The sequence below is a fragment of the Hyperolius riggenbachi genome, chromosome 1 (genome assembly GCF_040937935.1).
Source record: "Hyperolius riggenbachi isolate aHypRig1 chromosome 1, aHypRig1.pri, whole genome shotgun sequence".
Classification (NCBI taxonomy): Eukaryota; Metazoa; Chordata; class Amphibia; order Anura; family Hyperoliidae; genus Hyperolius; species Hyperolius riggenbachi.
Window position 1 is genome coordinate 246,764,017 of NC_090646.1, and position 27,380 is coordinate 246,791,396.

The 27,380-nt window shown below is 43.8% G+C and overlaps 1 protein-coding gene across 3 annotated transcripts in view; it reads right to left on the bottom strand.

Annotated features, from left to right (window-relative positions):
• Positions 1 to 11,381: 11,381 nt before the first annotated feature.
• The window catches only part of LOC137504278 (melanopsin-B-like), a 222,715-nt gene continuing 206,716 nt past the window's right edge, over positions 11,382 to 27,380 (bottom strand). For all 3 annotated transcript variants that reach the window (XM_068232490.1, XM_068232473.1, XM_068232481.1), the window contains one exon: positions 11,382 to 13,187. In XM_068232490.1, coding sequence (XP_068088591.1) covers positions 12,780 to 13,187 — 408 coding nt within the window. In that variant the 3' untranslated portion in view covers positions 11,382 to 12,779. The remainder of the gene's footprint in view (positions 13,188 to 27,380) is intronic.

The following is a 27,380-nucleotide window of genomic DNA, read 5'->3' on the forward strand; positions in this document are numbered from 1 at the left end:
TGCATCCATCCACCTGCATCTGTGTGTGCACCACACTGCGCAGGCACTATGTCGATGGCAGGTGCACATGGACTGGGAGCAGGCATGCATGTGTGGCCAGGAGTGAGCGTGGCTGGAAGCAGCACAGGGTACAACCTGATGGCTGTCATTAAACTGGCCTGATGAATAGTATTATATATATGTAATATATAATATTATATGATGGATGAGCTTTAAAGAGAATCTGTACTCTAATATTCTTACACTAAAAAGCATACCATTCTATTCCTTATTTTCTCCTGTGCCCCTCTGTGCTGTTTCTGCCACTCTCTGCTGCAATCCTGGCTTGTAATTAACAGTTTTAGGCAATGTTTACAAACAAACTAACCAGCTTCTAATAGGCTCAGCTAAGCATAGTGTGTGAGTATGCAGGGGGCCTGCAGAGGGTGTGTATCGCTTCTACCAATCACAAGCAGCCCTGCACATTCCACACAATCAAAGACTTAGCCCGACAAACAGGACAGAGGAAAGATACATTGATTTATTACAGAGACAGTGTAATTAGGAAGAGCTGCAGTAAGCCCCAGCACATTAGAACAGGCATAGGAACTCATAGGATAGAAGAACTAAGGCTGAAAAAATTGTTACAGAGTCTCTTTAATGCATATGTCCAGGAGTGAAAGCTGCAGAAGAGCGCTCCTGTGCCAGACTGCTGGTGTTTGTGCACATATCCATGCACTGTGATATGGGAATTGGTTTGGTGTAGGATAGTGTCATTTCTGTAAACCAAGGTTTTACCTTTTTACTATGTTACAGGTGTCTATGCATATCATTAATTTTGAAGTGCAACAGGTTAATATTTGTATGTGCTATTGTATTGGGGCATTGCCTTTTTGCCGCTGCCCCATCTATTTAAAGTGTACCAGAGACGAAGCACCATTTATATCAGTGGGAACATTAGAGAAAACACCTACTCTGCTCTCTGCTTCATCCTTCACTGCTCAGCCTGCTTGTTACCAGCCCTGATAGAATCCCTGAATGAGCATTCAGTCGGGCTTTGCTCAGGAATCATTATAGCTGAGTGTGTCTTCTCTGATGTCTTTTCAAGCCAAAGCCTGCCCCATTCTGGTTCTGCTTTCCTCTTCTGTATACTTGCAGCATCACAGAGAGCTGTGATGAGATGGGAGGAGCTGCTGGTGCCGAGGAAGGAGCTATACCTGTGTCTGCTAATGTAATGGTATATTGAAAAATGTTTTTTTATCTATATTTGTTAGTCAAAAGAGGTTTTTAGAAAAGGTGATTTCATTTTGCACACAGCCCACTAAATAATATGCTTTTCTGATGAACTGTGTTTTGCATGGAGTTTTAGTAAAAAAAAAAAAAAAAACACAAAAAAAAGTCACACCAGAGCGGCAAAAATACCAGGTATAGCATTTATTTTGTAAAATCTATCCGGGGATATGTTTATTTTGTGCCAAAGCATTCATCTCTGGTTTCCTTTAAAGTCCCTGGAAGATAAGCACGGCTTAATTTTTACATCTCCAGAATTTAGCAGAATCTGACAAGAGTATTTGTGCTGACCTAGAGCAGTAAACATTTTGCATTGCACCTGAGGACTGGAGAAGATGTTTTAGTACCATGTCCTGATGGACAAGATGTTGTGGCATGTGATTTGGATTTATGAATACTAAGTGCATGCTTCTAGCTATGCTTTGAGCCTAAATGTTTCCTATTTATTGTATGTCTAGTCTGATTCTGTTGGCTCATTATGAAAAGCACTGACATGGCCAGACCAGATCACACATGATACTGGCAGTAAGTTATGCTGAGGATACACGGTACGTTTCTGTACCGTGTATCGACCAGCTGATCCGGCCAGCTGATAATATTCAGCTGGCCCGATCATGCCGCTCTACCCGCGCCCGCTCGATTCCCGCCAGCGGACAATGGCAGGGAATCGAGCGGCTGATGAGGACCACCGGTGTGGATGAGCGGCAATCGATCCGCACGCACGCTCGGACAAGCGGGGACGCGGATGGGGTCGATCCGTCTATGCCCACCATTAGAGCCCTAGTGTTATTCCAGTCAAGATAGATGAAAGAAAGGTTATGTGACACATAGACATGCCTGTGCAAAACATATATTTTGTAAAAGCAGGTCTATCCATTAACCTGCTGGGCGGTCTGGACGAGCTCAGCTCGTCCAGTACCGCCGGAGCCTGCCGCTCAGGCCCTGCTGGGCCGATTTGGCTCAAATAAAAAGCAGCACACGCAGCCGGCACTTTGCCAGCCGCGTGTGCTGCCTGATCGCCGCCGCTCTGCGGCGATCCGCCGCGAGCAGCGGCGAAAGAGGGTCCCCCCAGCCGCCTGAGCCCAGCGTAGCCGGAACAAAAAGTTCCGGCCAGCGCTAAGGGCTGGATCGGAGGCGGCTGACGTCAGGACGTCGGCTGACGTCGATGACGTCACTCCGCTCGTCGCTATGGCGACGATGTAAGCAAAACAAGGAAGGCCGCTCATTGCGGCCTTCCTTGTTTATTCTGGGCGCCGGAGGCGATCGGAAGAACGCCTCCGGAGCGCCCTCTAGTGGGCTTTCATGCAGCCAACTTTCAGTTGGCTGCATGAAATAGTTTTTTTTTTATTCAAAAAAAACCCTCCCGCAGCCTGCCTGGCGATCTTAATAGAACGCCAGGCAGGTTAACCAGACAGAAATCCGCTGCACAGAGCAGTAACCTCGTGCTTGAGTGAGTTATATGCAGGAATTGCTGCAGATCTCTCTGTGGTATGTTTTTTTTTCTTGTTTTTAGGGTCTAAAAGCCTGTGAAAAAATGTCATGGCTTTTAGAACCTACATTTGGGAATAATCATAACGCCAGGGAGGTTAAAACCCATCTTCAGGTTTACTTTTAAGTACAATGCCAGACAGTTTAATCAGAACAGAGCTCAAATGTTACTATTTGAGTTAAAGCACACATGAAGTGACCAAAATATGGAGGCTGACATATTTCTTTCCCTTTAAACAATGCATATTGCCTGGCAGTCCTGCTGATCCCCTGACTCTTCGGCTGATTTCACACTGTAAATTGGCGTTAGCGATGCGGTGCGTCGCGCCTGCCGCACCACAACGCACCGCCGAAAACAGGGCTTCAGGGAGCACCGTGCTAGTACACGGTGTTCCCTGTCTGGCATTCGTCCAAGCAGGAAGTGATGTGCACTTGCGGTCCCTTCTTGCTTCGGGTATGCTGCTGCACAAGGAGGTTCAACCAGTTATTAAATCCAAGGGTTCACATACCTTTTCCTCCTGCACTGTGAATGTTTACACGGTGTATTCAATAAAAACATGTTAATTATGTGTGTGGTATTAGTTTAGGCAGACTGTGATTATCTATTGTTATGACTTAAATAAAGATCAGATCACATTTTATGACCAATTTGTGCAGAAATCCATATAATTCCAAAGGGTCCACATACTTTTTATTACTACTGTATATGTCATCAGGGTATATTACTGTTATTTCAGTACACATAAGTGCTTGCAATTGACCAGACACAAAAAAACCAACCTTTACTAATATTATATTGCCACCATACATTGTACTAGGAGCATAATTTAAATGTTGTGATAGCCGGGACAAATGGGAAAATTAAATGTGTATTTTTTATAGTAACAATGCTTATTTTAATACTAAAGGGGTGAAATTTGAATAATATTGTAGTTTTTTTCTTTTTTTCTTGTTTTTGCCTAAAAAAATATAGAAAATAAAGTAATTACTGAAAACAAGTATTGCCCCCACCCCCACAAAAAAACAAACAAACAAGATATAGATCATTTACTTGTGAGAAGCAGTGATAAAGTTATGGCCAAATGAATGGAAGCAGCGCTGCCAGGTAAACATAGCTTTTGGAGTTAAGGTAAAATGGGCTGCAGGCTGAAGTGGTTAACACAAGACTCTTGGAACTAAACCACTTATGTATTGATGACATAGGTCAGCTGAAAAGGTTAACATCAGGTTCTGTACACACAGAGATTACTTGGCTGGGCATAATTAAGCAGGCCATACACTGGCTCGATTCCCGGCCGTTTCGACAGCAGATTCGATCCTGGGATCGAATCTGCTGCCAATCGTTCGCGGTAAACGCAGCCGCCGATCCGATTTCCTCCCGAAATCGGATCGGTCCGTCGATCGCGCCGTGCGGGAAATTACCCTCGATCGCCCGCGGGTAAAGTGCGCGTCGCTAGCGGCGGCCGATCCGATCAAGTATACATTACCTGAGGCTGGCTCCCGGGCGTCTTCTCCACGCTGCACGGCTCTGTTCCGGCTCCATCCATCCCGGCGCTTCCTGTGTCACTGCAGTGACCAGGAAGTTCAAATAGAGGGCGCTCTATTTGAACTTCCTGGTCACGGAGTAACACAGGAAGCGCCGTAATGGAGCCGGAACAGAGCCGTGCAATGCGGAGAAGATGCCCGGGAGCCAGCATCAGGTAATGTATACGGGGGGGGACAGGCGGCAGGAGCAGCTCAGCAGATGGTGAATCGGTTTCAGGCTGAAATCGATTCACAATCTGTTTGCAGTAAAGGCAGCCATACGATCCCTCTCTGATCAGATTCAATCAGATAGGGATCTGTCAGCTGGTCGATCTAATGGCACATCGACCAGTGTATGGCCACCTTTATGCTATCTAGAGACTTATAGGGGTTTAGTTCTATCTGGAAAAAAAAAAACGTGAAAACATCCACTGTTGTTGCCTCTCTAAAATCAGTGCTTTCCAGCTGAGACAAAGGTACCTGACCAATATGATATCAGATAATCAAGTCCATACACAAATAAATACATTAGGCTTGATTCACTAAGACAAATATCATGCCTTATCAGAGATAACAAGCCTTATCAAAGTTATGCCTGCTAATTGGCAATGACAAAAGATCCACTCGTCCTCTCCTGAGCCCCTGCTGTTTCATAGCACTATCTCTGATAAGGCGTGTTAACTTTGATAAGGCGTGTTATCTCTGATAAGGCATGTTATTTGTCTTAGTGAATCAAGTCCATTGTGTGCATGCCACTAAAGGGATGTGTTCCCATGCATAATACTTGTCACCTGGAGGTATTAGGACTTAATCCATAAGGTAACAGTTTGGAAGCCGAGTGCTGTATGGATGCCTCTCTGTCCTATAGCAGAGCTACCTGTATGCTTTTTGAAGGCCGCCACTGCCATTAAGGTAAGGGTGGCAATGCCCCCAAGGACCCGGCCCAACCCCTATTGGGTCAACCACTCCGCCAGACCGCCTAGGTGGTAGATGGGTGCCTGTACTCCTGCTGCTGCCTACATTTGGATGGCCTCGGCTGCTTCTGCTACCAGAATTTCAAGTTTTGGAAGCCCCACACAGACTCCACTTATTCCCCTGGACCTCTCCACAACTTTTGGGGGAAAATGGTTGAATCGGCCAATGCACCATGCCAAAGGTCTCCGGCTCACCAGCCATTGCAAATAGTTGAGTGCCCAGCTTTGCTGCCTGCACTAAGCCATATTTTTTTCCTGCCAAAGACCTCCTGGACTTCCCTTGGACCACAGGCTGCCACTCTGAAACTCTCCCGAGGCTCCTTTTTCTTGCAGAGAAGAGACAGGCAGCAGGGATGAAGACAGAGCACACTTTGCTCTGAAATCCACAGGACCCTGCAATATGCGTGTCTGGCTGGCTGCATTGTAATAACTTACTGGACCCAGTGGACTGCTCCATCTGGGGGGAGTTTACCCAGGGGATGGGGGCAGCAGTCAGGTTGGGGGTCCCTGTGGCTGACTTTGCTTTGAGGGGAGTAGGTTGCCCACATGTTACCTTTGCCCCAGGGCCCCAATGCTTCTTCAACCAGCCCTGATGCTGTCATGAGTAGGGGCGATGGGTGGCACACAATGGAGCAGCTTTCAGCAGGAGTAGTAAGGAGGGAAATGATAGTCTCTACTCAGCAGACCTCTGAGGACACCTGTACACATGCTAGATTCTAAGCTAAGATGGCTGCCTCTACCAAGAACAGTCTAATGTGTGTACGAGGCTTTAGGCTTTAGATTAAAAAGGACCAGGACAACACTATTCCCCCAAATTGGGCTTTAACCACTTACGTACCACAGTCTTTTCGCCCCTTAAGGACCAGAGCTTTTTTTTCCATTCAGACCACAGCAGGTTTAACGGTTTATTGCTCGGTCATACAACCTACTATCTAAATGAATTTTACCTCCTTTTCTTGTCACTAATACAGCTTTCTTTTGGTGCTATTTGATTGCTGCTGCGAGTTTTAGTTTTTATTATATTCATCAAAAATATGTGATAAAATTTGTCAAATAAAGTAAAATTTCTGTATACATTTTTGTCCAAATTTATTGTGCTACATGTCTTTGATAAAAAAAAAAAAATCATTCAGTGTATATTTATTGGTTTGGGTTAAAGTTATAGCGGTTACAAACTATAGTGCAAAAAGTGAATTTTCCCATTTTGAAGCATCTCTGGCTTTTCTGAGCACCTGTCATGTTTCATGAGGTGCTAAAATTCCAGGATAGTGTAAATACCCCCTAAATGACCCCATTTTGGAAAGAAGACATCCCAAAGTATTCACTAAGAGGCATGGTGAGTTCATAGAAGATTTTATTTTCTGTCACAAGTTAGCGGAAAATGACACTTTGAGACAAAAAAAAAAAAAAGTTTCCATTTCTGCAAAATAATGATAAAAAAATGAAATCTGCCACGGACTCACCATGCCCCTCTCTTAATACCTTGAAGTGTCTACTTTCCAAAATGGGGTCATTTGTGGGGTGTGTTTACTGTCCTGGCATTTGGGGGGGGGGGGGGGTATTGTAAGCACCCTGTAAATTGTAAGCACCCCTGTAAAGCCTAAAGGGGCTCATTGTACTTTGGGCCACTTAGCGCAGTTAGGCTGCAAAAACGTGCCACACATGTGGCATTGCCGTACTCAGGAGAAGTAGTATAATGTGTTTTGGGGTGTAGTTTTACCCATACCCATGCTGGGTGGGAGAAATATCTCTGTAAATGACAATGTTTTGATTTTTTTTTACACACAATTGTCCATTTACAGAGAGATTTCTCCCACCCAGCATGGGTATGTGTAAAAATACACCCCAAAACTCATTATACTACTTCTCCTGAGTACGGCGATAGCACATGTGTGACACTTTTTTTGCAGTCTAGGTGCGCTCAGGGGCCCAACGTTCTATTCACAGGTCATTTTGAGGCATTTGGTTTCTAGACTACTCCTCACGGTTTAGGGCCCCTAAAATACCAGGGCAGGATAGGAACCCCACAAGTGACCCCATTTTAGAAAGAAGACACCCCAAGGTATTCCGTTAGGTGTATGGTGAGTTCATAGAAGATTTTATTTTTTGGCACAAGTTAGTGGATAATGACACTTTGTGAAAAAAACAATAAAAATCTATTTCTGCTAACTTTTGAAAAAAAATAAAATCTTCTATGAACTCGTCATACACCTAACGGAATACCTTGGGGTGTGGGTGAGTGATCAGATGCCCGTAAGAGGCAGGTTAGGGTCTGATCTGATGGGTGGCAATGACAGGTGGTGACGGGGTGATTGACGGGTGATTGACGGTTAATTTACGGGTGATTGACAGGTTATTGACAGGTGATTACAGGGGAGAATAGATGTATACAGTACACAGGGGGGGAGGTCTGGGGGGTCTGAGGTCGTTTCTGAGGGTGTGGGCGAGTGATTGGGTGCCCTAGGGGCAGATAGGGGTCTGATCTGATGGGTAGCAGTGACAGGTGGTGACATGGGGTGATTGATGGGTGATTGATGGGTGATCAGTGGGTGATTAGATGACAGAATAGATGTAAACAATGCACTTTGGAGGTGATCTGAGGGTGGGCCTGCGGGCGATCTGATGGTGTGGGTGGGTGATCAGATGCCCGTAAGAGGCAGGTTAGAATCTGATCTGATAGGTGGCAGTGACAGGTGGTGATTGACGGGTGATTGACAGGTGATTGACAGGTGATTACAGGGGAGGATAGATGTATACAGTACACGGGGGGGGGGGGGGGTCTTGGGAGGATCTGAGAGTGTGGGGGGTGATCAGGAGATCCCAGGGAGCAGTTTAGGACCTAATCAAAAAAATAGCGTTGACAGATAGTGACAGGGAGTGATTGATGGTTAATGGGTGACTAGGGGGGGTGATTGGGAGCAAACAGGGGTCTGGGGGGTGGGCGGGGGGTGTCTGAGGGGTGCTGTGGGCGATCAGAGGGAAGGGGGGGGGCAGATCAGTGTGCTTTGGTGCTTACCTGGGGGGGCTGCAGCCTGCCCTGGTGATCCCTCGATCACTGGGACCACCAGGGCAGGAGGCATCCTGTATAATACGCTTTGTATACATTACAAAGCATATTATACACTTTGTATGCGGCGATCGAGCAGCTAATAACCCGCCGACGCTTCCGAACGGCCGGCGGGTTATTGCACCAGGTGGGCGGAGCCTGTCACCGGCGGCAGATCGCGTCACGCGTGACGCGATCGCCGCATAACCACGCCCGCTGCCGCGGCCGATGGGCGTATTGCGGTTGTTTGGGCCCGGACTTTGCCGCCGCCCATCAGCTGTCAGCTGGGCGGTCGGCAAGTGGTTAAGTTTTTATCAATTTTTCATGCAGATTAACATAAAAAAATATGAAAATTACTTCAGATTTGTTAGACTTTGGAACACCTTACCAATAGTGTTATGTAATGTGATAATTTATTAGATTTGCAATATACAATACAATCTACAAATAGTCATAAATAAATAAATAAGCATATATGGGGCTGGTACCCATTTAATCTGCCCACCACTTTACCATTAATACAACATCTTAAAATAATTTCTTTATTTCTCTATGGCTCAAAAAGTTTAGAGCGGCATAAGCTTTCAGGCCAGAGGACCTGAATAGTAAGCAGGGTTTTTTAATGAGGTAAAATACATTTTCAAAATAATTAAGGTAGCATGGAGAACATCCATCAAGGCTCAATGTGCTTAGGAGGAATGCAATGTGAACATAGGTATCCAAGTAAATACAGAGAGGGCATACTTAGTAGACCCCTTTATAGGTATACAGTATGTAAATACTTCATTTCAGGAATTTTTGGCACAGACTTCACAATGATTTTCAGCATTTAACTACCCCTCACTATTGGCACTTAGCCCTAACTGCCTTTATCAATGCCTATGTTCCTTAACACTGTCTAACCATAGCCCTCCTTGCCTTAACCCCACTCATTGGTATCTAACACTAGACTTTGAATTTTGCTGCTTTCCCAAACCATATTCTTTAACCCTATCCTTGCTATTAACACTTAGATCTCTTCCCCACTTGAATGCTTTGGGAAATGGAAGTGCCGTCACAACGCACAGCACTTCCCTTTAGGTGCAATTTTTTGGCAATGCAATTGTGATTCCATTCATTATAATGAATGGAAATCACAATGCATTTCTGGTAAGACGTCGACAACCATGCGTCACGATTCAATAATAAATTGTGACGCATGCATGGAGACATCAGGCAGTGCAGTCTATGCACTTCTGATGTCCCCATGGAAAACATTACATTGCTGCAAATCACGGCTACAAATGCGAGTGTGGGGAAAAGGCCTAAGGGCCAGTTCAGACAGATGGTTGCCAGCGTCTGTCCACATCATTTCGCGCCATGATTTACCTTGTTCGGCCTTGAAATAAAAGGCAGTGTTTATCTAAATACAGTTACTGGCATTTGCTGGTAACTGTGCAAGCACTGTGGTTGATCAATGTTTCCAAGATGCTGTGTGTAGCGTCTAGCAAAGGTTGTGTTTGTGGTTACATCTGTAACCATAACCCTCATTATTGACACATAATCCTAATATTTCTTTATGTCTAATACTAAACAAGATAATCAGTACCCAACCCTAACCTCTCAGCAACTGGTAATAAAATTGACTTTCCCCTTCATTTTCCCCTAACAGGCTTGGTTTTCACTTTATACAGTATGTTGTTGAATATATCTACATGTGCATTGCATATAAACCATTTGTGCATTATTAATTTTTATTACCTGCCTGCCTTGGTTTGCAAAACTGACAGCCTCAAAGACAGATGCTACTTGAATGATGGGACAGCAAGTCTTGCAACTGTTCAAACTCCACCCTCATCCCCATTTTCGCCAAGGTAAGCTAGTCATGAAGGAGCTGAGAGGGGACACTATCTAATCTTTATCTGTACCCATTGGTTTTTAACAGAAATTTTACAGCTGTAACAAACAGTGGACACAGTTGCTAGCATGAGCAGATGCCCATGTTCGGTAAATAGATGTTCAACCAAGTGCGGGCATGCTGACGTTCTTATAATGTCATCACCTTTGGCATATGCTTTGGCTTGTGTGCGAGATCATGCGCTTGCATTCTATAAAGGTCAGCACTGTAGCTGCAACTCAGTAGAGATCTGTCATCTTCCTGTCCAGTTTCTCTCTCTCTATGGAGTGTTTATGCATGTGTGTTGAAGAGATCCCTGAGTCACATGATTGATTTTTCAAAGGGCATTACTCTAGAATGTCTGTTGTGTGAGTAATGACACAATCCCCCTTTTAGGGTTTTACGCTTAAGTCAATGAACAAGAACTTACACCAATCAAAAAAATAATCCAAAATGTAGGTCTCCTAACAGAATTGTCCTGAACCCTACAACAAAAATATGTGCTTATCTTTAATGCAATAAAGATTACCCTACCCAAACCTGCGCTCACTAGAGATGTCGCGAACGGTTCGCCTGCGAACGGTTCCAGGCGAACTTTGGGTGTTCGCGTTCGCCTGCATCAGGCGAACTTTTGTGGAAGTTTGATTCGCCCCATAATGCTCTATTGAGCAAAACTTTGACCCTCCATATCACTGCCAGCAGACATATTATTGTCAAACACACTTCTCTCACTGCTGGAGGCCCGCCCACCCTCCCTCCTCCAAGCAAGGTCCTTTATACCATTTGACTCAGTTGTCTGCCTACACTAATTTAGTTATGGGACAGCTGCTACACACTCTGCTAGGGAGATTTTAATTAGCCTCTTGTGGGTCTCCTCCCTCCTCCCACAGATAGCCAGGTAGATTCATATCTCTCTCTCTTCCTAACAGGGAGGGAGGAGGGAATAGGTAGAAGGGTAGAAGGGTAGAAGGGAGGAGGGAGGTAGGAGGAGGGAGGAGGGAATAGGTAGAAGGGAGGTGGGTGGAGGGAGGTGGGAGGTGGGAGGAGGAAGGAGGGAATAGGTAGAAGGGAGGTGGGAGGAGGGAGGTGGGAGGTGGGAGGAGGGAGGTGGGAACCCACAAGAGGCTAATTAAAATCTCCCTAGCAGAGTGTGTAGCAGCTGTCCCATAACTAATTAGTGTAGGCAGACAACTGAGTCAAATGGTATAAAGGACCTTGCTTGGAGGAGGGAGGGAGGGAGGGAGGGTGGGTCCTCCAGCAGTGATGTGTATTTCACTCAATCAGGTGTGCCTCCAAGTATTAGAGCTCTTGAAACATGTTTTCTATCATTTTTCTAGCCAGTAGAATTTTTTAAAATTTTCAAAGTTCGCCTCCCCATTGAAGTCTATTGCGGTTCGCGAACTTTTTCGCGAACCGAACCTTTCGCGGAGGTTCGCGAACCGAAAATCGGAGGTTTGCGACATCTCTAGGGCTCACATCAGCTCATGATGTTCTGCTGTAAACTGAATCTACAGTATTTTGGTGCAGCTGATCTTATGGCCAAGTGATTCATTCTGCTACCTGGTTATGGACTTCAATGAACCACAGTTCACTAAATATTGCTCTGAAATGGAAGACTGCACTCCACCCTTCTAGTTAGTGCTTTACTGTCTCCAAATTTGAATCAGGTCATGTAATACATTAGAGTGCAGAGGACCATAGTTGTACCTATTACTTGAATTTTGGGAGCATATAGTACTTTCACACCTCTTAAAGCAAACTATGAGATGGCCAATTGTAAAACATTTTTGATTGCTAGTTAGATTCAGCTATACTATAATTTGCTAACAGTCAATGTTCGAGTCACAAATCTGTTAAGTTTTCCGGAATGTATAGTATTGTTTCTCTTATTTTATTATGTTTAATACTAACTTTTTATTTACTTATTTATTTAAACAGGAATTAATGATTAAATATTACAAATAAAATGTGATACTTGTTTAGAACACCACCTATTTGACTGGCAAGCTTCCAAAGTACAGGAAAGTTCACTATTGATGCAATGCACTAAACATAAGATTTCTCTGTAGAAACACTCAGGACCTATTGTAGTTAGGAATTACTAAGTCTTGGGGATTTCTCTTGTAATGTAACAGACATGTTTACTGCAAAACAAAAGCAAAACATCCTGTAGCTGACAACCATTACCAGTTTAAAATGCAGGTGGTGCAGCAGCAAAACAATTACCTTTTTTTATTTTGAATATTTCATGTTTAAAATTAAAATCATATTTTTAAGTGCTAAAAATGATAAATAAATAAAACATGTACACTATATATTCCCTTCAATAGTCAGGGATTAGATGTAGGTGTTTCAATATTTAAATTCCCTGACTATGTTTTTGTTCTGTAACATGTTAATGAAATCGTAAAGCACTCTTGACCGAGTAAACTACGGTATGCGTTTCAAGATCTATCTTTTTTTAAACCATCAGGTTCTCTTTGTCCATGTCTAATCATGGTAAATCCTGCTCAAATTATTAAAATACAACACTGTGATTTCACTGTGCTTCCTGCATATAACCTATTTCTGTATATTACATTATCATTATTATCAGTTCTCTCTATGACAAAAACTTCTCAACAACTTCAAAGAGGTCAGCAGTTGAAGAAAGTCCTTCAAAGTCCAGTAAACTCGTGTCAATGTGAAAATTAAAGAAGTCATCATCGTCCAATTCTTTTTCATTCTTTTCTTCCAAGTCATTATCACATTGTTCTGGTCCCTCGGAAATGCTGCTTTCTGATGTAGGAATGATGACAATACGTGGAATTGTGGCATTGATGATCCAGTCTAGTCCTCCACTTACATCATGCTTTTTTAACTTTTGGTTATATGTCATATTTTCCTTTACAACCGACTCTAAACCAATAGGGAAGGTAGCTGCATTCAGTGAATTGGACAGAAGTAGCTCTTGCATGGTTCTTTTCTCTGAGTTTTTTGAAGGTACCAGTGAACTTAATGCAGGTAAGACCTATTGTAAAGCAAAATGACAAAAGTTATGTAGTTATATAGCTATACATCTAGGATGTAGAGTTTGAAGAAGATATTGCTAAACTGAAAGGTTACTTTTTCAATCCTTTAAAGTTATACAATAGATGGTATCATCTTGATTCAAAATTCTCTTTCAAATCTTAGTACAGATTTTGCTGCTTCCACCCTATGGAACTCCCTTCCACCGCCCATCAGACTCGACCCTTTAACCACCTTTAAACATGCCCTGAAAACACACCTCTTCAAGATCGACTACTCCCCCTCTACCACACCTTAACTCTCACCGCAACCATTCTATTGCCCTACCTATGGTGTCCTCCCCGCTACCCTTAGATTTTAAGCCTTTGGCAGGGTCCCCCCACCCCAAGTGTACACCTAGTATCCTTCTTGCACACTTATCAATGGCACCCTTCTCATGGACTGATTCATACTTGAATTGCTGGGTATCAGTAACCAGCTCCTAAAACATATAGTCATGCATTTTGTATCCTGTTGTCATGGATAGCCTTGTGGTACATTGTATAACCTTGTGATATGTTCTGTCTGGCACCCTTGCTAGCTTTGTATGTATCCATGTTTATTGTCCAGCGTTGTGTATTATGTTAGTGCTTTATAAATACAATAAATAAAAATATTTTAAATGTAAAAACAAATCACATAAAAAAAGCAATAGCTTCCTCATTATCTATGTTGTTTACCTTTTTTCTAGGTACCACAGTCATCCATCTATGAACTCCAAATGTTATGTAATTTTAGCACAATTATAGCACATTCTTCAGGCACTGCACAGGTGTAACGAAAGTACTATAAAACCTACAATGGCAAAAATATGGAGGCTGCCATCTTTAACCACTTCACCACTGAGGGGTTTTACCCCCTGAGCACCAGAGCAATTTTCACCTTTCAGCGCTCCTTCCATTCATTCATCTATAACTTTATCATTACTTATCGCAATGAAATGAACTATATCTTGTTTTTTCCGCCACCAATTAGGCTTTCTTTAGGTGGGACATTATGCCAAGAATTATTTTTTTCTAAATGTGTTTTAATGGGAAAATAGGAAAAATGGGGGGAAAAAATAATTATTTTTCAGTTTTCGGCCATTATAGTTTTTAAATAATGCATGCTACTGTAATTAAAACCCATGAAACGTATTTGCCCTTTTGTCCCGGTTATAAAACCATTTAAATTATGTCCCTATCACAATGTTTGGCGCCAATATTTTATTTGGAAATAAAGGTGCATTTTTTTCAGTTTTGCGTCCATCCCTAATTACAAGCCCATAGTTTATAAAGTAACAGTGTTATACCCTCTTGACATAAATATTTAAAAAGTTCAGTCCCTAAGGTAACTATTTATGTATTTTTTTTAATTGTAAATTTTTTAATTTTTTTTTAATTACAAAAAAAAAAAAAGATAGGGAGTGTGGGAGGTAATGAGTTAATTTTATGTGTAAAAGTCATTTATTTGTATGTGAAAAATGTGTAGGGTGTAGTTTACTATTTGGCCACAAGATGGCCACAGTAACTTTTTGTTTTAATGCGACCTCCAAGCTTCCTTCCGGAAGCTTGGAGGAAGTATAAGGAGGCTGGACACGTGAGTTTTTTTCTCACAATGATCGCGCTGCCCATAGGAGAGCAGCTGATCATTGCGGGGCTTAGATCAACGAACGGGAATGGATTTTCCCGTTCATTGATCTCTGGGCGAGCGGGCGGCGGCGTGTTTACTAGCGGCGGGCGGCGTGTTTACGAGCGGGAGCGCGGGCAGCGTCGGGAACGCGGAAAGTACGTGTTTCTCCGTCCCTGGTTTTTAAAGGATGGAAAAAGGGGCGGAGAAATACGTACGCGCGGGGGTAAAGTGGTTAATCCACTACTCGCTTTTGTTTTTTCTGATCCCCTAGTACATTCAGGGGAGTATTAACTAAAGTTTAACCCCACTGGTAAATTTGTATTCAGATGTATTGTATTCATCTTAATATATTTTAAGCAAAATTGGTGAGATCACAAAAAAAAATGTACGGAACTATCCTAAGACATGCCACATGACTCTGTGGCAGGAACCATAAACAATGTGAATAGAAATAGCACTCAGATATAAGGAAACATGCTCAGGTGAAGGCCCGTCAATTCCTAGAGTACACGAAAGAAGAAAGAAGTGGGCTGGCACTGCATCTTTTATTTGGAATATCTCAGTGGCCTGTGCAATATATAAGAGGTGCAGCCACCACATACATACCTGGAGCAAGTTGGCGACAGGATGGAGAGACCGGCAAAGATGGCCCTTTTTGTGTGTCATGTGCTACCTCAGGGCACAGTCTCATATCAAGGACTGTACCATCAGGAGCCGTGTGATATGCAAAACTGGCCATCTTGGTCAGCATCTCAGGCCCGGTGCCCACTTCTCCAGGTATTCCTGTGGTGAGTACAATGTTTATATTTTTTTACTTGTCAGCTAGTTGATCTGAAATACAAGACTTGGATTCCGTGCCAGCCGTCTTGTATTTTAAGTACTGAGACTGTATTGTTGTTCAGCAACATCCTTGGGGGTTAATTGTTAATAATAAAGAGTCTGTACATTTTAGATTGTGTTGTACTTCGGCAAATAACTTAAAATTCACTTTTTACTTTACATTTCAGAGGAATGAATCTTCCATGAAACAAAATGTATTATTGTTTCTATAGAAACATAAGTTTGGCTGATATTAGATATTTAGGTATAGTTTTTGGTAGGTTCAAAGAGGTTATTTTACAGAAAAAAATGATTGAGTATATTCTAAAATCTTTAACAATTTCAGCGCCAGTGTATTTCTATGACCAACTGGGACGTTTTAATGGTGCATTATATTGTGAGACTTTTGTGCAAGGATGTTGAGAAACAGGTTAACCTTTTGAATAGGACGTGAACAGCAGACAAAGTAATTAGGTAAGTACACTGTATCTGTGTTTTTAAAGGATGGGAACGGGGACGGGGACCTGTAACACCCATTCAATTCAATTCAATTCAATTCACTTTATTGTCATTGTGTAACACAACGAAATTACTTTTCATGACAACCCCACGGTGCATATAGGGAACATAGTGATAGTAACAAGGAAGAGAAGAAATTATACAAGTATGCCAGGTATTACAGATGTTTAAACAATTTGTACACAGTGTTAATTATTTCAGAGAGGATTCAGAGTATGAGCTATCTCTTTTGCCAAAAGGAAAAAAATGCTCAGAGTCCTCAAGAAGATCACATTCACAGAAAGACCATGAAAATATAAAGAAGAAAAAAGATCCCATCTGCTTACAAAAATGATAGGCTAGACAAAAACTTATTGAAAGTATAGAAAAACCTTTATTTATGTAAACACACTGACATTAAAAACAATTAAAATAATTTAAAATCCCTGATCATGATTATACTCAAGACCCCTGCTATGAAAAGGTATTATATTAAATTCAGGTAGGTAAAGCCCCAGACAGGAGGGGGGGGGGGGGGGGGGAGAATATTGCCCAGAAAAAATGGTGTGCAAACCGTGCTAGTGCACAAAAATATGACAATATGAACGCAAAATATATCAAAATATGTTAGAACCGTGAAAAAAATACAAAAGTGGAAAATAAATAAAACAAAAGTGATCAAAAAATACATCGATTATTACCGGGCAACACAAGGTAATCCATGCATATATCAATGCATAAAAGGTTTTTCATAGGTAGTGAAAAAAGAAAATGTATAGGGCATACCTTTAAAGCATGGCTATGTGTAATGGAGGCCTCCATTGAAGCAGCAGTCCGCTGCGAGCGCATAAGGCGTTTCCCTTTCCCCCTGCTGTCACTCTACTTGGTAAGCCTCAGCACTGGATGCACTTTTATAATTCTATGTTACTTCCTATATGATCTACTTGCACCAATTGCACTTATATTGTGATCTGTGTGATATTTTAAATTGTTTGTAGCAAAGTCCACTTTTTTGCATTATGTCACATTACACATAGCCATGCTTTAAAGGTATGGCCTATACAGCCTCGGACTGACCCACCGAACTTCCGATGATTCAATCGGTGGGCCCTGCCTCCTGGGGGCCCCAGGGGGCCCCAGAGCCGGCACAGCGCAGGAAGGGGGGAAATTGGGCACACAGAGCGGCGGGGAGGCAGGCTGCAGGCGCAGGTCACAGGTGTCCCACAGCGCAGGAAGGGGGACAGTCAGTGGGCACACAGAGCGGCAGGGAGGGGGGAAGCTTCCCCCCTCCCTCACCTAGGGGCCCCCCCTTCCGCGCTCCCCCTTCCGCACTCCCCCTCCCTCCAAAATTTCAGCCAGCGGCAGTGAGCGGGGAATAGCTTTACCGGCATGATGACATCAGTCATCAGAGGAGATCCATCGCTCTGTGTGCTGCTGGCTGGTCTCCATCTCCTGCAATGCACTGACCAATCACGCTCTCACAGGAAGTACTGCAAGAGCGTGATTGGTCAGTGCATTGCAGGAGAGACGGAGACCAGCTAGCGGCACGCAGAGCAATGGATCTCCTCTGATGACTGATGTCTTCATGCCGGTAAGCTATTCCCCGCTCGCTGCCGCTGGCTGAAATTTTGGAGGGAGGGGGAGTGCGGAAGGGGGAGCGCGGAAGGGGGGGCCCCTAGGTGAGGGAGGGGGGAAGCTTCCCCCCTCCCTGCCGCTCTGTGTGCCCACTGACTGTCCCCCTTCCTGCGCTGTGGGACACCTGTGACCTGCGCCTGCAGCCTGCCTACCTAAACGGGGGGGGGGGGGCCTCCAGGTGAGGGAGGGGGGGAAGGGGAAATTCCCCACCCCTCTGTGTGCCCACTGCCCCCCCTACCAAGCTGGGGGGGATATTAGACCTACCTAACTGGGGACACCTGTGACCTGCCTACCTAAACTGGGGGGGGGGCTCCAGGTGAGGGAGAGGGGAGCTCCAGGTGAGGGAGGGGGGAGCTCCAGGTGAGGGAGGGGGGGAAGCTTTCCCCGCTCCCTGCCGCTCTGTGTCCACTGCACCCCCTTCCAGCATGGGGGCCCCCACTAACAGGGGACCTGACTTTGTGGGGATATCTGCCGCCAATTTGATTGCATTTTGTGGGGATATCTGCCGCCAATCTGTTTGCATTTTGTGGGGATATCTGCCGCCAATTTGATTGCATTTTGTGGGGATATCTGCTGCCAATCTGTTTGCATTCTGTGGGGATATCTGCCGCCAATTTGATTGCATTTTGTGGGGATATCTGCCGCCAATCTGTTTGCATTTTGTGGGGATATCTGCCGCCAATTTGATTGCATTTTGTGGGGATATCTGCCGCCAATCTATTTGCATTTTGTGGGGATATCTGCCGCCAATCTATTTGCATTTTGTGGGGATATCGGCCGCCAATTTGATTGCATTTTGTGGGGATATCTGCCGCCAATCTGTTTGCATTCTGTGGGGATATCTGCCGCCAATTTGATTGCATTTTGTGGGGATATCTGCCGCCAATCTGTTTGCATTCTGTGGGGATATCTGCCGCCAATTTGATTGCATTTTGTGGGGATATCTGCCGCCAATCTATTTGCATTTTGTGGGGATATCGGCCGCCAATTTGATTGCATTTTGTGGGGATATCTGCCGCCAATCTGTTTGCATTCTGTGAAGATATCTGCCGCCAATTTGATTGCATTTTGTGGGGATATCTGCCGCCAATCTGTTTGCATTCTGTGGGGATATCTGCCGCCAATTTGATTGCATTTTGTGGGGATATCTGCCGCTAATCTGTTTGCATTCTGTGTGGATATCTGCCGCCAATTTGATTGCATTTTGTGGGGATATCTGCCGCCAATCTGATTGCATTTTGTGGGGATATCTGCCGCCAATTTGATTGCATTTTGTGGGGATATCTGCCACCAATCTATTTGCATTTTGTGGGGATATCAGCTGCCAATTTGATTGCATTTTGTCGGAAAATCTGCTGCCATTTGACTACTTGATGAATTATCATGAGGCATGTAACTACTTGATGATTTTATCTAAAATGTATCTGGTCGGACCTAATCTCTGTGAATAAAACTGCTACTTATTTTGTGTGGCTTTTTTTTTTAAAGTCTGCCCATGACCCATCATGACCACGCCCATGTTCCAGTGTGTGGCGACACTCATTAATGTTTGCTGCGGCGCGCTGCGCGCGCCGCATGTGGACATATCCCTACTGGACACTGTCCTCAGAAGTGTTTATAATCTATTCCCTACCATAAAATCATGCAAAATTTCTAGAGTACATGTATATGTGAGCCCAAAATGGGATGGGGGGGAGGGGGGGAGTGGGGGGGTGGGGAGCGGGGGGGCCCAGGCTGAAACTTCCTCGGTGGGCCCTTAGTGTCCCAGTCTGACCCTGGGCCTATACATTTTATTTTTTCACTACCTATGCAAAACATTTTATGCATTGATATATACACGGATTACCTTGTGTTGCCCGGTAATAATCTATGTATTTTTTGATCACTTTTGTTTTATTTATTTTCCACTTTTGGATTTTTTTCATGGATCTAATATATTTTGATATATTTTGCGTTCATATTGTCATATTTTTGTGCACTAGCACGGTTTGTACACCATTTTTTCTGGGCAACCTTCTCCCTCCCCGCCCCCCCCCCCCCCCCCCTCCTGTCTGGGGCTTTAACTACCTGCATTTAAAATAATACCTTCTCATAGCAGGGGTCTTGATTATAATCATGATCAGGGATTTTATATTATTTTAATTGTTTTTAATGTCAGTGTGTTTACATAAATAAAGGTTTTTCTATACTTTCAATAAGTTTTTGTCTAGCCTATCATTTTTGTAAGCAGATGGGATCTTTTTTCTTCTTTCTAATTTCACGGTTTTGTGCCCCATTTCTGTGAGGTATTCTTTTGCTCTAAAAGTGTTGTGTTGCACATTCACAGAAAGACCTCTAGGGTAAATAAGATAAATCTTTTTGAAATGTAGCTCCCCACAGCAGGGCCTCCATCAGAAATTTTGGGGCCTCTCACATCATCAGGATTGCCCCCCCCCCTACCAGCCCACCCACTTGGCTGCTGTGCCCACCCACTAGCCACCCCGTGCAAAGAGCATGCCGCAGTGAAAAAATGTGCGTGGCTCTGATACGGAAGAAAGTGATGTGCACATCATGATGTGGGAGTGGACATGGCATGTTGTGGGTGGGGCCAAATACAAGCAAAATACAATTCATTTCTGGTTAACAAATGAGGTAGGGACTGTAGGTCTGTTCTTATCCTGAATCCGTTCTCTTTTGTCCCACTCTATTCTCCCTGTGCCTGTTTTGTCCCCATTTGTGTAACCTCAGTTTGTGCCTCTTTTGTGCCCCTCTGTGTCACCTCATGTCCCCCTGTCTCATCTCTGTTCTCCCTGTGCCTCTTTTGTCCCCATCTGTTTCCCCTGAGCCTCTTTTGTCCCTTGTGTCACCTCTTGTCCCCCTGCCCTAGCCAGGTATAGGTGCCCCCAGTATAGGTATCCAGGCATAGGTGCCCCCAGTATAGGTAGCCAGCTATACATAGTGCCTCAGTATAGGTAGCCTGGTACAGTTGCCCCCAGTATAGGTATCCAGCTATAGGTGGTTCCCCAGTATAGGTACCCTGGTATAGTTGTCCCCAGAATAGGTAGCCTGATATAGGTAGTGCCCCAGTATAGGCTAGCCAGGTACAGGTGCCCCCAGTATAGGTATGTAGCTATAGGTGGTGTCCCGATATAGGTAGCCTCGTATAGTTGCCTCCAGTTTGGTAGTCTGGTATAGGTGGTGCACCAGTATATGTTAGCCAGGTGCAGGTGCCCCAGTATAGATAGCGAGCTATAGGTGCCCCAGTATAGGTATCCGGGTGTAGGTGCTGTCCCCGTATAGGTAGCCATGTACAGGTAGTGCCCTCAGTATATATAGCCAGGTATAGGTGCTGCCCCAGTAGCCAGGTATAGGTGGCACCAGCCCCAGTTTAGGTAGCCAGGTATAGGTGGTGCCCCAGTGTAGGTAGTCTGTAGCAAGGTATAGGTGATGCCCCAGTATAGGTAGTCTGTAGCCAGGTATAGATGGTGTCCCAGTATAGGAAGTCTGCAGTAGTGGCTGCAGGCTCACTCACCAGCTCCCCGCATTCCAACGCTGACGTCACTTTGCTCTCCCTGCTGCTCCCCACCTCTGCTCTGTCTGTAGTTAGAGCTACAAAAATGGCCACCGATGTCTGCATTTGTGGACATTAGCGGCCATTTTCTTGTAGCTCTGCTCTAACTATAGACATAGCAGAAGCGGGGAACAGCGCAAAGAGAAGAGTGACATCAGCGCTGGAACGGGGTGTGCTGGTAAGTGAGCCACAGGACAGCAGCCAACTGTTGGATTGACTTATTATCAGTCTTATCAGCTTTTTTAACAATAGCAAAATACTTTTTTTAGTCCCCGTTCACACTTGCGTTTCTGTGCCAAACGGACCGTATGACAGGACCGGATCCGGATCGGATCCGGATCCGGTCCGGTTGCATTAGGTATGTATACGGCTGCGATCCGGATCCGTTCGGTAAAAGAGATAAATATACTATTTTACTTGTTGGTGTCTGGGAGGTCAGCAGAAGGTGCATCTGTAGAATCAGGTCCTCCGCTGTTTAGGGCCTCACCTCCACGTCAGACATACTGCCAAACAGCTCCAGCACTAAGTCACTGCTGCTCCACTCCAGAAATGCTGGGCCCATGTGTCCCCATCCAAAATGACCGCTAGAAAACGCATAGGAAGTGGGGTAGAATGTCAGTTTTTTATGGCCAGTGTGTTCTGTGCTTTCTGTTTCCCATTGGTTTCTATTTCCGGATGGTGCAGTCAGGCTCCGGTCCGGGTGCGTGGGGCGGATGATCCGGACTCGAAAAATAGAGCATGTTGGAAAAGTGTCCGGAGTCCGGATCCGGCTCCGTTCTGTACGGAACGTACGCATGTGAACGTCCGCATAGACTTTGCATTGCTATGCGGAACGTACGTTCCGTTTGTACAGTATACGGTCCGGATCCGATCAGGCGAATCCGGACAGCGAACGCTAATGTGAACCAGGCCTTAGTTGTTTCAACTTGTTTCACAACAAAAGCTGCTTGACAATTGTGCTGCATAAAAGACTGCTGTTGAGCATGTGAATGGGGCTTAACAGACAAGTTTGGCAGATAGTTGGACAGATACTTGGTAGGTGTGTATGAACCCTATCAGATGATTTATAACTAGCAGACACTCAACAGCAGATTATAACGAGGCTGGCTGATACACACTACAGAGCACCTTTGTTTTCACATGCAACTAGCTAAATAAATAATCATGCTGCTAAGTAAGTAACTACTTAATTCGTTAGTTAACATATGAAAATCAACAGCAGGGGGCTCTGTAGTGTGTGAGTTATAAATCAGCTTTGTATATTCTTTGTACTTTGTGTATTTTAGCAGAGCAGTCCAACACTTTCTTATCAGGGATATCTGATGTAATGATGATGCAGCTCAGCTGTGTAGAGGAGTAGAGGGGTGTTAGGAGATATTTTTTAACACAAACTCTATGATGAAATGTATGCTGTCCATATTAAATAATTGATGTGGGGATGATGACACAGCATAATTTTCACCATAGTGCCCCTTTCAGTAAAACAAGTTATTTAATTGGTAGATCTGCTGCACTTTTGCTGTAGTTTTCATAGTTTTGGCCACATAGATTGCTATTCTGTATTCTACAGATCTGATGAAAAATTATTTTAGTTGAATTACATTTGTAAAGTCTTTTTTTTTGTACCAATTCAGAAAAGAGCAACATGAATTCATTCATAAAACAACCACTTGAAAGAGGTTCTTGAAATGTAATAAATGTAAGAGTAATTTAATTGTCTGTGTTACTATAACTTTTATGGAATACATTTCTAGTATTGTTCAGTGATTCACTTATTCAAAATTGGGATTTGCATTATATTGGACTAATCTGCAAAAAAAGGAATATTGAAAAAGATCCATTGATCTGCTATTGGACAATCTATTCTGCATGGCAAGCTAAGATGACAGTACTTTTCTACTTCATAAATATGCTCTGCCCTTATCATTTTGTTAACTGTTGAAGAACTTCTTTGCGGACCAGTGGTGCTGTCTCTTATTGGGACATGTGTAAATCTACATCCTACTACTGAAAACTTTCAATCATTGACACTTAAAATTATAGGGCAGATCAATAAACATCCTGTCATTACTGAACTAATGTATACAGGGGTATTGCTAAGGTACTAAAAAGATCCAGCACACCCTTGGACACCAATGGGAAGAAGATGTGGATGTGACCATGGCAGAATGTGGGTGGAACCAACTGTAATGTAGTAGTGTAACTTAAGGGCAGTGGGCCCGAGTTTGGTTCCAAAACACAGTTAGCCAAAGTGACCCAAACAGTAATCAGAGCTTTTCCCTCAGCAATCAACACACATAATAAGGCAGAGTTTCCCTCCAAAAACACACATTATAAAGCACCGTTTCCCTCATGATGTGGTTGAATGGGGGATCTGCATGATGTGCAGATGATAAATCTGCAAAGACTTATTTCAAACAATAAGGATCAGAGCTAGGATGAGACCCCTCAAAAGGTTGTCTGCACATACTCACATTCAGTACCTCCTCCTCATTGTATAGATCCATATGCATACATATCAGCTACATGTCTGCCCTGTGTATACCCCAGCCATTATACACACCCAGGTTTCCTCACCACAGCCTGTGTCTGTTATACCTGTTGTATGGCTTCTATATGTATAGCTATAGATAAGCCACATGTCTGTGTATATACAGTATATTATATACATCTGTATCTGTAATGTGGAGAGGACAGGTATAATCTCCAGCAGTAATATCACTGATTTTACTGCTAAAGATTATACCTGTCCTCTCCTCATGCTATATATCCATTATTAACTGGACAAATGAAATAAAATGACAAGAAAAATAATTGGGATAATTTGTAAGCTTGTGATTTACACATTTTATCTGTGGCCTTATGTAATAGGTTGGTGATTTATAAATAAAGTAATATAGGAACAGCAGAATAAATACAAATAGTGGTAAAAGCTATAATTTTAAAGCAGGGGACAAAAAGGAAAAAATGAGGAGAGAAAAAACTGTGTTTATACAGCAGAAAAAGAAAGGGGTGGATTAACATCAGCCATCTTAGGGGCCTTAGGGCTAACCGTGCCCTGACCGTGCTTACCCCTGCTCCCACGAAGTTGTGGAAGTTGAAACTATTTTCCTGCTCAGGCTTCTCTCCATGTCGAGAGTCGTTTTCTATAGCCAGCTCTTCTCTGCTTAGTGTCTGAGAATCAGACGCTAGAGCTCTAGTATCTCATTCATTCTCAGACACTAGGGGCAGAAGCCTGGTACTGACGATGTCTCCAGACTTGGGAGACCAAGTGGCCAGAGCAGGTAAATAGTTCTGCCCGCTGTGCTACTCTGTCATGGGAAGTTGTGTGGGGGAGGGGGGATCCCTGGTAGTGTTGGGCGAACAGTGTTCGCCACTGTTCGGGTTCTGCAGAACATCACCCTGTTCGGGTGATGTTCGAGTTCGGCCGAACACCTGATGGTGTTCGGCCTTTTAAGTTCGGGTTCGCCCCGAACTTCTGTATGCCCCCGAACAGGGCCGAACAGGCCCCCAAAATGGGCATGTTCGGGGGTCCCATTGACTCCCATTGAGTTCGGCGTTCGGGCCGAACATGCCGAACATCTGGCCCATGTTCGGCCTGTTCGGCCCGAACCCGAACATCCAGGTGTTCGCCCAACACTAATCCCTGGGTGCTGACATTCGGGGCACCCCATAATAGATCCGGAGCACTAGGCCTGGACATTAACCCTAGTGATGCACCAGATGTCTTTTAAACAATGAGTTCAAATTCAAACACTTTTTTGTCATTGTGTTATGCAACCAATTACTTTTCATGACAACTCCAAATGTGCATTTAAAGAGACACTGAAGCGAAAAAAAAATGATGATATTATGATTTGTATGTGTAGTACAGCTAAGAAATAAAACATTAAGATCAGATACATCAATCGAATTGTTTCCAGTACAGGAAGAGTTGAGAAACTCCAGTTGTTATCTCTATGCAAACAAGCCATTAAGCTCTCTGACTAAGTTAGTCATGGAGAGGGCTGTTATCTGACTTTTATTATCTCAACTGTAAGTGAACTGTTTACTTTTTCTCTGATAGAGGAGAGGTCATTACTTCACAGACTGCTCTGAAAGACTCATTTTGAATGCTGAGTGTTGTGTAATCTGCACATATTATAGAATGATGCAATGTTAGAAAAAACACTATATACCTGAAAATAAAAGTATGAGAATATTTTCTTTGCTGCTAATCTTCTAGTAATTATTCATAGTGCACAACCAATTCATTATATCATATTTTTTTTTCCGCTTCAGTGTCTCTTTAAGGGACAACTATCAATTAAACAAATTTTATTTTTTTTTATCCTGTTTCTTAGGGTACAAATTACTAGTAGTGATAGGAGGAGCACTTTTTTTTCTTCAAACGACTCTCCTTCTCTACTTTACAAAACATTGTTCACTCCTCAAGCAGCTCACAAAAACATTTCCCTTAATTATTGTGTCTGAACCATTTCCTGCAAGCTCTTTATTTTATGCCCTAATAATCACCATTATTCACACATTTTTACTGTTGTGGAAGGGGAATAAAGGCTGGAGAAATGTGAAATTTTTAGATGTGACTCCAGACAAGCTTGCACATCTCCTTACTGTTTTCTTCTTGCAGCATGCAGAAGAGTCCAAAGAGGAGGACGACAAGCTGAACAGAACAGATTAAACAGGTAGCTGTATGTGCTTTTATACAACTAGCAGCCAGGGTGATATGTATACACAGCTCCTGACTGGCTGCTTGTTATGTTTGAACACTTTCGGCTAATCTCCTGTAAATTCCTATGCTCCGGCTGAGGTGCTGCACATGGAAGGGGGAGGGGGCAGACACACTGATAAAGACACACTGATTATGCCTTTGTGAGCAGTCATAGAAGTGAAGACAAACACACTTTGCTGAAATGTAACCCCTTACCACCACCTCTAGAAGTATCTTCCAGCAAGATGATTACTAGACTATACTATGATGAGTTGGAAAAAAACAGTGAGAGTTCTTGGATCATAATTAGTCACAGTATCAGTCACAGTATTCTCAACCCCCCCCCCCCCCCCATCCCCTCTTCAAGCCTGGTGAATACATTACAAAAGCCTTCTCCCCTTCACAGTGTAATGAATCCCCCCTCCCTATCCCAGTAGTTAGGCAGTCCACAATCCTTCTCCTCCTTCAGACATACAAGGATAGCAAATAGCTTCAGAATCATCCTGAAGCTATTTGCCCACATTACTCTACCTCAGATGCAGTCAGGGGGGAGAAGACGCTGCGCACTCAGGCAGCCTGGAGGGGAAGAGACACACGGCTCACAAGCAGCCTGGAGGGGAGGAGACCTGTCTCCACATTGGCTCCTCTAGCCCCTCTTCTCCCTGATGTATCGAGCGGCAGCAAAATCTGACAGCCGCGGCTGCGCGGCTTCAGATTTTAACAGGATGCGGCCAGGCGGCCGCGATCTACTCATCAGGTGGCCGCGATCTACCGGTAGATCGCGATTGACCTATTGGGCACCCCTGCTCTAGACATGCTCACAATTTTTTTTTTACCAAAAAGTCTTTAACCATTTACCGCCATCCTAACGTATTAAAACGTCATGCTTACCGCTATTAACAGCAACATGACGTTTTAATACGTCGCGCATTCCCGCCGCTGCTACCGCCGTGTGTCCGCCGCTACCGCCGCCATTACCGTCGGGATCCCGTGCTGGGCAATTGGGGAAGAGGACTGAACAGTCCTCTACCCAATCGCAGTGCCTGGAGTGAATGGACGTGACCGCGAACAGCGGCTACGTCCATTCACATAAACAGGAAATGTAACAGTTTAATAAAGTGTGTAAAAAAAAAAAAAAGTGAACACGTCCTATGAGTGTTCGCCAGCGCCATCTTGTGGCCAAAAAGTATATTACACTTACAAAATACATACATTTTCAAGTATATACACATCATTAATAAAATTACACTTCCAACCCTCCCCCCCAAAAAAAAACACTTGTAAAAAAAAAAATCAGCTTAAAAAAATAAATAAATAGTTGCCTTAGGGAC